The sequence below is a fragment of the Asterias rubens genome, chromosome 15 (genome assembly GCF_902459465.1).
Source record: "Asterias rubens chromosome 15, eAstRub1.3, whole genome shotgun sequence".
NCBI classification, from domain to species: domain Eukaryota; kingdom Metazoa; phylum Echinodermata; class Asteroidea; order Forcipulatida; family Asteriidae; genus Asterias; species Asterias rubens.
Window position 1 is genome coordinate 14,050,718 of NC_047076.1, and position 11,202 is coordinate 14,061,919.

At 38.0% G+C, this 11,202-nt stretch overlaps 1 protein-coding gene across 1 annotated transcript; it reads right to left on the minus strand.

The window, feature by feature from the left end:
* Positions 1-1,648: 1,648 nt before the first annotated feature.
* On the minus strand, positions 1,649-2,990 carry LOC117299967 (E3 ubiquitin-protein ligase TRIM23-like). The gene has a single exon (XM_033783598.1). The coding sequence runs from the start codon at positions 2,861-2,863 to the stop codon at positions 1,742-1,744; it is 1,122 nt and encodes a 373-aa protein (XP_033639489.1). The 5' UTR covers positions 2,864-2,990; the 3' UTR covers positions 1,649-1,741.
* Positions 2,991-11,202: the final 8,212 nt, after the last annotated feature.

Below are 11,202 nucleotides of genomic sequence, written 5' to 3' on the forward strand. Positions count from 1 at the left end.
ACGTCACGTTTATGCTCCTTTTAGGGGCGGGGCGGGTTCCCCTAATATCTTGAAAACCATTTTTAAAATACTTGCGCATTTAATAAAAAATATAAACAAATATTTCAGGTTTAGAAAGTCATGTTTAATCGTTTAAATTAAAATAAAAAAAAACACTGCAGCCACCCTTTAAGTTGTTTGTTGTGCATTCAGTTTGGCGAGGTTTCTAAATATTTGTTATTATTGTTATTATTATTATATTATTATCATGGTGCTAAATACAAACAATAACATACTATGTACAATAACCAAAGTTGAAAAGTAAGCTAAGCTAAGAAGACAGGGAAGAAATCCAGAACACATCGCAGAGAAATATAATACAAAAGGAACAAATCATTTTTTTAATACTGGTTTGGGGGTATGAAGCATAAAATAAACCAACACTAATGATGATTGAGGAAAACCCTGGGCCCAATGTCATAGAGCTGCTTAAGCAGAAATTACTACTAAAAAATGCCTGCTTAATAATAACGAGCAGGATACCAGTCACAATTGTACATGTAACATGGTCTTTTGGCTGTATCGTCTTCTCGTTAGCACTTTTTGTTTGAATGATCTTCCCGTGAAGGGAACTCGGCAAACTCCCACAAGGGGATATAAACACCAAGCTGGCAACAGCCAATCTCTCTCATACAAACATTGGTTTGAAACGTCTATGATTATGAATTACACAAATCAAGAAATTGTGATTCAGTAACTAAATGACAATATTTATTCTAGTCATTGTGAAATCAGCGATTAGCTTGTGGGAGTCGCTTAGCTGGGAGATTCGAACCCACAACCTTGTGATTGCAAGTCCTGCAGTCTAACCACCGGATCACAGTGAAGTTTGGGGGATTCGAACCCACAACCTTGTGATTGCAAGTCCTGCAGTCTAACCACTTGACCACGGTGACTTTTGTTGTGCTTAGCTTATTTTATGCTAAAGAAGCTCTATGAAATCGGGCCCTCTTTAAACTCTTGTCTTTGAAATATTTACAATTTTTTGTCTATCTTCTTTTGTAAAGTGAATCTAGATTTCCAATGGAAATCTTTTGTAAACTAATTACTAAATCGTTTGTTTGATTTGTTGATATTAGTGTCTCTGCGGAAGTTGACAGCAGATCTCAAATCAAAGGACAACCGCTAACAGAGACAATGTACTCTAACAGAAACAGCCATTCAACCCAGTGTAAGGTAAGAAAGAGGTAAAGACACTGGACACTATTGGTAATTGTCATAGACAAGTCTTCTAAAGAAACTAAATTGTCATTCTTATGCACTGGATTAAAGGCACTGGACAACTATTGGTAATTGTCAAGGACCAGCCTTCTCACTTTGTGTATCTCAACATATGCTTAAAATAAACCTGTGAAAATTTGAGCTCAATTGGTCGTTGAAGTTGCAAGATAATAACAAAAGAAAAAACACCCTTGTCACACGAAGTTGATTTCAGATGCTTGATTTCGAGACCTCAAAATCTAATTCTGAGGTCTCGAAATCAAATCGTTGGAAAAATACTTCTTTCTTGAAAACTCAGTTTTCTCACAATGTTTTATACTATAAACAGCTCACCATTGCTTTTTACCAAGTTTTTATGCTAACAATTATTTTGAGTAACTACCAATAGTGTCCACTGCCTTTAAAGTGAAGGTCAACTACCTCTTTCTGTTTGAAGATGTACATACATGTAATGTATGCTATTCTACTGGATAGTAAATAGCTAGTTACTCTTGCCAATAGATGCAACTAGACGTTGAAATGATTCCAAGTCTGTCTGTACTTTTTGTGCGGTGAGGAATTGAACATTCCCACATGCAACGTCGGTATCAATGTCAGTTGCAGCTAAATTTAGCAGTACTGGTTTTAATGCATTAACTGCTCTGATGACCTCCAGCGGGTGAGGTAGTTTGTTGATATGCTCAGCATACTCTAGACTGCTCTTCAGTTTAGCGTGCAAATCTTGAGTAAATACTCGAGAGTAAAGAAGAAGTTTCTGTAGTTGCTTGGATTGATGTTCCACGGAACCAATGAGTTCAAACTCTCTTTGTGATAAGATGGTACGACACTCTTGAAAATATGAACCAAGTTGTTTTTTTGCTTTGCTGGTTTCAGCTTTGACTCTTGCCTCTGCGTCTCTGACTTTAAGGAACTTTTGAAGCACCTCGCCTTGGCGCTGCTTGACTGCTTCCAAAAGACCCTGCATTTCTGTCATACTGGCCGTGGCAACCTCACTGATGCTTTGTACTTGACGACGATGATCTCCGTGATCGATTTCCTTACACATCTTACAAATGGCTACTTTGCATCTTGCACAAAAGAGATTGGTATGGCAGAGGTGATGTTTGGCACAATAATCCAAGATTGTGTGCGTTTTGTTTGAGGCTTTACTGGAGAGAGGGAGGATGGTGTGTTGATTTAGAGTTTTATCATCATAATGTTTCCATTTACACGTATCACAGAGATACCCGCAGTAATTACATTGATGTTTGGCATCTGTAACCATCTCCTTACATCCACTACACGTAGTTCCTGCTACTTTAGCCACAGCATCCGTCTTGACCTTGCATTGATCGGCAAAATCCTTGATTTGTGCAGCAATGAAGTTGGTCTGAATTCCTTGTACTCCTTCAGTAGGAACTGCCATGACCCGGCGGCATTTAGGACACGCAAAGTGTGGTTTGCCATTAGTGAGACGAGTCAGGCAATTTGTGCACACTGTATGGTGGCAGTTGAGAAGCTTCAGTTGACCATCAGATTCTGAATCCATACACACACTGCAGGTCAGTAAAGCAGTCTTCAAATCATTCATTGAGAACACTCTCTCGTCACTAGCAGACGCCATTATTTATTTGATATTTGGTTCTGTAAGTTCCCACCAAACAAGACTAAAAGACACTCTTGGTATGGGGTTACACAAAGACGTTTATTATTGGAAGAATTTGAGACTAAGTGTATAACTTAATTGTTGAAGTGGTCTCCCAGCTATGATACAAGCTTTAAATAAATGCCCCCTTTTTAACTCCAAAATCCCTAGTGGGTTATTGATCAATAAAATTTCCATATGAATGAGCGTTATAAAATAAAACCTTCACAACAGCCACATGTCAACCTCACATGGCAATTACATGCCTGTGGGGGTTCCCCTGCTTGGGCCCATTACAAACAAGTCTTTTGTGTCTAATACAGGGAGCTCAGTCACCCAAGACAAGAATGAAGTAATATTTTGTTTCTGCACTGATGCAATCACTGATGCAATAACAGGAACAGGGTCAACCGGACAGTGAAAAAGAAAATACACACGTTAATTTTTTTTAGAGTGTCGTTTAATTTTATTAAGAGATCAAAGCACTTTATGGATTATGATAAATATATCAGGTTCAAGAAAATGTAATGTTGGGTATTTTCTGTGCACTCGAATATAGGTTTTCTCGATCAATTTCGGGAAAAGTACAGCCAGTTTAATTTCCATGCGTTTTGGATACTATTGGTAATTGTCAAAGACTAGCCTTCACTGTTGGTGTATCCAAACCTGTGAAACCTTGAGCTGAATCGGTCAAAGTTGTGAGATAATTATGAAAGAAAAAACACCCTTATCACACGAAGTTGTGGGCTTTCAGATGCTTGATTTCGAGACCTCAAATTCTAAATCTGAGGTCTTGAAATCAAATTCGTGGAAAAATCCTTCTTTCTCGAAAACTGTACAACTTCAGAGGGAGCTGTTTCTCACAATGTTTTATACTTTCAATCTCTCCCCATTACTCATTTACCAAGAAATGTTTTATGCTAATAAATTATTTTGAGTGTTTACCAATAGTGTCCACTGCTTTTAAAGCGATTTTGCCAAACCCAGAGTTTCAAATTCAGAATTCGTGCATTCAATTTGGTTTTGTGTCATTCATATTCCAATATAGCAATGGGTTTAATCTAGCATAACAATGAGGATTACGTATTAGGTTTTAAATATTATTGATGTTCTGAATTTGTATCTTACGATAAATGCACTGCATGTGAGAACACCCAGGTTAGCTGGAAAGTTTGTTGACCCACAAAAGGCAGTTTATAAAAGGACCAGATAATCCCCAAGAATCAACAATGCTTGTGAAATTCCAGCTAGTGATTGCATCAGTGCGTATTACTTCATTCTATGACAGAGTAACTTTTACCAAAGTAAGATTATACTGCTTGTGATTTTATCATATGTTTCTTGAATACCCCACCCAAGTGAACTTATCATATTTCATGAACATGTTCACAAGGCTATCCCCTTGTGAACTTATCATATTTTTCCTGTGATTTTATCATGTTTCTTGAACATGTTCACCTTGTGAACTTATCATATTTTTCTTGAACATGTTTGCAAGGAACATGTTTGCTTATAGCCTTGTGAACTTGTCAAATTTTTCTTGGATTTTATCATTTGTTTCTTGAACATGTTAACATAGCCTTGTGAACTTATCATTTTTTTCTTGAACATATATAAATAGCCTGGTGAACGTATCATTTTTTTCTTGTGATTTTATCATATTTTTTTTGAACATGTCACAAGGCTATATAAAGCCTTTTTGAGATATGGCGGACACAATGCTATGTCTTTAAGGTTTGGGTAAATTTGTGTGTTACACCCAAACTAAACAGTACACTCCTATCACGTCGTCATACATGTACCTCAAAAAGGCTTTAGCCTTGTGAACTTATCATATTTTTCTTTAACATGTTCACAAGGCTATAGCCCAATAGGAATAGCGAAACTTTCTGAGGTATTTTATGAATGTGGTTTTATGAGAATTTACCAGTACACGGATGTGTGTTAGCACTGTATACTCTTTGCAATTCTAGAGCAGAGCAGAAAATGTTCACAAGGCCTTGTGAACTTATCAAATTTTTCTTGTGATTTTATCATGTTTCTTGAACAGAACCAGGCCTCAACAGGTTTTAAATTTAAACCACTAGTTGAAAACCTCTTCATCACACATTGATTCCCTTAGTTGAAAACCTCTTCACCACACATTGATTCCCTCAGTTGAAAACCTCTTCACCACACATTGATTCCCTCAGTTGAAAACCTCTTCACCACACATTGATTCCCTTAGTTGAAAACCTCTTCACCACACATTGATTCCCTCAGTTGAAAACCTCTTCACCACACATTGATTCCCTCAGTTGAAAACCTCTTCACCACACATTGATTCCCTTATTGACTTGTTCTTATTGACTAGGTGTGAACATCCAATCAGAGACTCATGACAGTATTGAAGATGCCCGGACTGCTGTGCAGCTCTACCGCAAGTACTTGGAACTAACCAAAGACAATCAAGATGAATGGCAGAAAGAGTTGAAACGTTTGTACAGCGAGGTACGCAGCCTGCAGTGGAAGGTCCCTGGATCAACTTGAGCAGACCCTGGATCAACTTTAGTGGACCCTGGATCAACTTGAGCGGGCCCTGGATCACTTACTGTTTCTATGGACTAACAATAAGGTATCTGAATCAGTTTTAAGATGCCAGTCAAATTCTGAATGCCTGGATCAAATGAGGTGCCCAAACAAGTTTTGGGTTGCATGGATCATTTTTGTGGTGCCTGGATAAGTTTGGAGGTCCCTGGATCAATTTTGAGGTTACTGTATCAATTGCGAGGCACCTGGATCATGTTTGTTGTGCCCATAGAGTTATATATATAAGAACTAGAGGGCGCACTAGTGATGCTGCTTGCACAAACGCGACAGGACCGCAAGGAGACACGCGCGCCATTCTACACTCGCATTAAGTACACGGTGGAGTATGTGTTTATTGAACACAGACGCGATGCTGTTTTGTCAACTTTACAAAATGGCTGCGCAACACATGCTGAGCGATGCTGTTTTGTCAACTTAGAAAATGGCCGCATGCACGCGGTCGCGTATTTAGGCCAGTGCGCCCTCTAGTTTTTATATATTACTCTATGGTTGTGCCTGAATTAATTTGCAGGCTTGGTTTGTATGAAATCTATAAGCTCTCCAAATAAACCTGTTATACAATGTGTCTCGTTCAAGCTGCCTGGATTGAATGAATCTAAATTTACGAGAGGATGATAAACAGCTGAACTTAGCTGAAGAGTCTAGATGCTTTATTTCTTTATTTAAAGGCAATGGACACATTTGGTAATTTTCAAAGACCAGTTTTTTCACTTGGTGTATTCCATGATATGCATAAAATAACAAGTCTGTGAACATTTTGACTCAATTGGTCATCGCAGTTGCAAAAGCATAATGAAAGAAGGAAAAAACTGCACAAATTTGTGTGCTTTCAGATGCCTAATAAAAGGCTTCAGGTCTGAAGTCTTTTAATGTTTGAGTGAGAAATTACCTTTTTCTCCAAAAACTACTTGTATGTCACTTCAGAGGGAGCCGTTTCTCACAATGTTTTATACTATCAACAACTCTACATTGCTCATTACCAAGTTAGTGTCCAGTGCCTTTACTGGGTCTACAACAACTCTACATTGCTCATTACCAAGTTAGTGTCCACTGCCTTTACTGGGTCTACAACAACTCTACATTGCTCATTACCAAGTTAGTGTCCACTGCCTTTACTGGGTCTACAACAACTCTACATTGCTCATTACCAAGTTAGTGTCCACTGCCTTTACTGGGTCTACAACAACTCTACATTGCTCATTACCAAGTTAGTGTCCACTGCCTTTACTGGGTCTACGACAACTCTACATTGCTCATTACCAAGTTAGTGTCCACTGCCTTTACTGGGTCTACAACAACTCTACATTGCTCATTACCAAGTTAGTGTCCACTGCCTTTACTGGGTCTACAACAACTCTACATTGCTCATTACCAAGTTAGTGTCCACTGCCTTTACTGGGTCTACAACAACTCTACATTGCTCATTACCAAGTTAGTGTCCACTGCCTTTACTGGGTCTACAACAACTCTACATTGCTCATTACCAAGTTAGTGTCCACTGCCTTTACTGGGTCTACAACAACTCTACATTGCTTATTACCAAGTTAGTGTCAACTGCCTTTACTGGGTCTACAACAACTCTACATTGCTCATTACCAAGTTAGTGTCCACTGCCTTTACTGGGTCTACAACAACTCTACATTGCTCATTACCAAGTTAGTGTCCAGTGCCTTTACTGGGTCTACAACAACTCTACATTGCTCATTACCAAGTTAGTGTCCACTGCCTTTACTGGGTCTACAACAACTCTACATTGCTCATTACCAAGTTAGTGTCCACTGCCTTTACTGGGTCTACAACAACTCTACATTGCTCATTACCAAGTTAGTGTCCACTGCCTTTACTGGGTCTACAACAACTCTACATTGCTCATTACCAAGTTAGTGTCCAGTGCCTTTACTGGGTCTACAACAACTCTACATTGCTCATTACCAAGTTAGTGTCAACTGCCTTTACTGGGTCTACAACAACTCTACATTGCTCATTACCAAGTTAGTGTCCACTGCCTTTACTGGGTCTTCACGTAGTGCCAGTGACTTCACAGCCATTGACTGTTCTTGCTTAAAGCCATTGGACACTTTCTGGAACAGAACAACAATTAAAAGTTCACAGATTTACAAATAACTTACAGGGTTTACAGAAGGTAATGGTGAAAGACTTCCCTTGAAATGTTATTCCATGAAATGCTTTTTACTTTTGAGAAAATAATTATCAATTCTCAATATAGAGAATAACAGATTTATTTTAAACACATGTCATGATACGGCGAAACGTGCAGAAACAAGGGTGGATTTTCCCATTATTTTCTCCCGACTTCGATGAACGATTGAGCCTAAATTTTCACAGGTTTGTTATTCTATATATATAAGTTGTGATACACGAAGAGTGGGTCTTTGGACAACTATGTTTACCGATGTTGTGCGATTGCTTTAACACACAGCACTTTGTGCAATTCAGGATTCCAGCACAATGGAATTTATACATTAATTGTTTTGTTTTTTTATACTACATGTAATGTACTAACTATCAATGTTACTGGATCTCCAATGTAATTTCAATTGTACATAGCTTAAGCTTGGAAAGATAGCTTGTTGAAATACATGCGGACATGTAAATAGGCTGTGTATAGAAACAATTAAAATGTTCTTCTCAAAGTTTGGCTTGTTTGTTTTAAAATTTGTTTTCAGTGTCAATTTCCCCACAGGCTTTTAACTAAGGTTAGAAGCCCCTAGCGATTCCATCATAATACATCACAGGGCAGCCTCAAAAGAGTGCAACAGCTAAGCCCTTTCTCCAGGTATCACCAGGGGGGACAAAAAAAAACAGTCTAAAAAGAGCACAAGGGGTAAGCCTTCTATATTTTTCTTGAAAATGTTCACACAGGGCTATATAAGCCTTGTAAACTTATCAAATTTTTCTTGCAAATAGTTACAAGGCTATTTATATTTAATCGCCTTGTAAACTTATCAAATTTTTCACTTGTGAACTTATCAAAATTTCCACAATAAATTGTTCACAAGGCCTTGTGAACATATCAAATTTTTTACAGAAAATGTTCACAAGGCTAATAGCGGCTATATATATTATAGCCTTGTGAACTTATCAAATTTTTCACAAATATATATTGTGAACTTATCAAATTTTTCACGAAAATGTTCACAAAGCCATTTTAGTTGTACAATTTTCTTTTGTTTATGATTTCACGATTAAAATTGTTTGAGGCGTATGCACCATAACTGGAATTATCCAAACTGCAAGTAACAACAGCATGATCTTTCTTCTAGTGAAGTAGCTTGTATACTGCAAAGGTCGACTGATTCAAATAAATCGTTCAAAGTTGGATGGTTTTGGCATTCTTCTCTTTTGTGTTGGCTTTCAGGCCATTGAAAACTATGAGTCAATCAGATGTTGAGCTTTCATTCAAAGGAAAGACCACAAACAAATCTCAGCTAGGAAATCATTTACTTTTGCAAACATTTTCAATTTGTATTGTATCGAGGCTTCACACACACATAGCGGATCCGTGCAAAGCTACCAACATAATGATCGAAATGTCAAGCTGTAGTGCACCGCTTGTTCGTTTTGAAAACCACCACAAGTCATTCAAAGATATGTAACTGCAAACCTCACCAGACTTAAAGCTATTGTTGTTCTTTATATGTATTGTTTACAGATGTATACATAGTTTAGAAGGTTTAAAGGTTGTCATAGTAGAAAACTTTCATTGAAATATTTTTGCTTGAAATGCGTAACATAATTAGTCCGGAACCCTGATGCCTGAAACCAGTAGAAACAGTGACAGAGTTTTCACTAGTTTGGGGTACAATTATCTACTTTCACAGGATTTGACAAAATATCGGTCGCCAAGAGAAATTGATAATCAAAGTAAGTGACGCTCGCCCATCCACACACAAAATAAATTGGCAAACATCAATCTCCATAATTAATATTAACGTGATGAGGTGTTTTCGACCTACTATTGTTTGGGCACAGCAATACAGCAATAAGAAAGAGAAAGTAAATTCTTTAACCCCTCTCAACCATCAGACCATCCTTTACCCAACATAGGACCTTTTATTATTAATGTGATGAGGTGTTTTCGACCTACTATTGTGTGGGCACAGCAATACAGCAATAAGAAAGAGAAAGTAAATTCTTTAACCCTTCTCAACCATCAGACCATTCTTTACCCAACATACGCCCTTTTTGAAACCACAGCTTCGGATCCTGACTTGGCTCATGCGACTGTTTTGAGCGTGCTTTAGTGTTACAGATGGGCTTTTTCTCCCCTCTAAACTCACCAGGGCCCAATTTCATGGCTCTGCTTACCGCGGAATTCTGCGCTTACGGTCACAAGCGCCGAATTTCTGCGCTAGCGGTGTGTTAAGAGGTGACTTTATTATCAACATAATTTAATCGTATTTGTTCTTTTAATTGGGTATTGATGAATTACCAGTGGAGCCCACTCAAAATGTTTTCCCAGGAGTTGTGCAAGTATTTAATTTATTCAATATGTTAATGTATAATGCTTTGTGCTCTGTGCATGGGAGCAGTGCTTGAATGACTTTGAATGGGCACAAGTATGTGTGTAGAAGGTATAGGCATATGCTATAGCACAGGAGGAGACACACCCAAACAGAATTTTGGTGGAAGAACATGCTGTGTTGAGATTGCTGTGTGCAGTTATAATTTAGGCTGTGAAATGCCTTGGGCATAGATAGCCCTTCTTCTTTAGGATGGAAAGCCAGTAGAAGTACTGGTTCCTGGTCAGGGCCAAGTGAAGCCTAGATCAGACTGCCTAAAACTGGAGTGGGGAAATCAAGCCTGTGTGGCCTGTGAGAATCCCTAGTAATGCGGAGTACGCACGCGCAGAAGCCAAAATTCGCTGATAACCCATGAAATACGCTTGCCATAAGCACGATATTGCCTGCTTCCGTAAGCGCCAATTCTGTGCTTACAGTAAGCAGAGCCATGAAACTGGACCCTGTTTCTTTCCATACCCACATGTTCAGGCATATTTGTTGGCCTTTCATTAAGAACATTAGTGGGTTTCACTTTTCCTTGTCATTTGTCTCTGTCATGCCACAGGACTTTCTTTTTTGACATTATGAATTAGGGGCATGTTACACATAGTGCAACATATTTACCAGTTACTGTGTAAGTTAAATGTAAAGTTGTGGACATCGTGTTCTGTGTCTTACAAAAAGTACCAAAACTTTTTAAGTCATCAAAATAAAGGCTTGTTTAATTAATAATTGTTGACACCTTTTCTAATTCTTTCATGTGCCCCTGAGGGCGTTTGATGTATTGAACCAGCCAAGATCGTGTGACGTTTGCTTCTACATGTAGTCCCTGTCTGCATGCACAGGGAGTGAGATTCAATCAAACAATTAGTTTGTAAGTAAGTCAACCCAACTCTTTGGTCCTAAAATATACATAAAAAGTCCTTTAAGAAGTGATTTTATTGCATCACAGGTCAGCCAATACTAAGTTCAGGGTCATGCATAATGCATCCTGATTTTGGTTTATGATCAAAAAGGTTTCAAATCAGATTTCACTTCAAACCTTTTGTAGTTGTAACTCTAGGTCTACAAATCATTTTCTCATTTTCTCAGATTATTTTCTCATTGATCGTCAAAAGAATAAATGTAAGCACACTTGAGTTTAATTATAATTTGAAAACTTAAAACATTACATTTAGTTGTTTTTTTTAATCTTGAAATTTGATT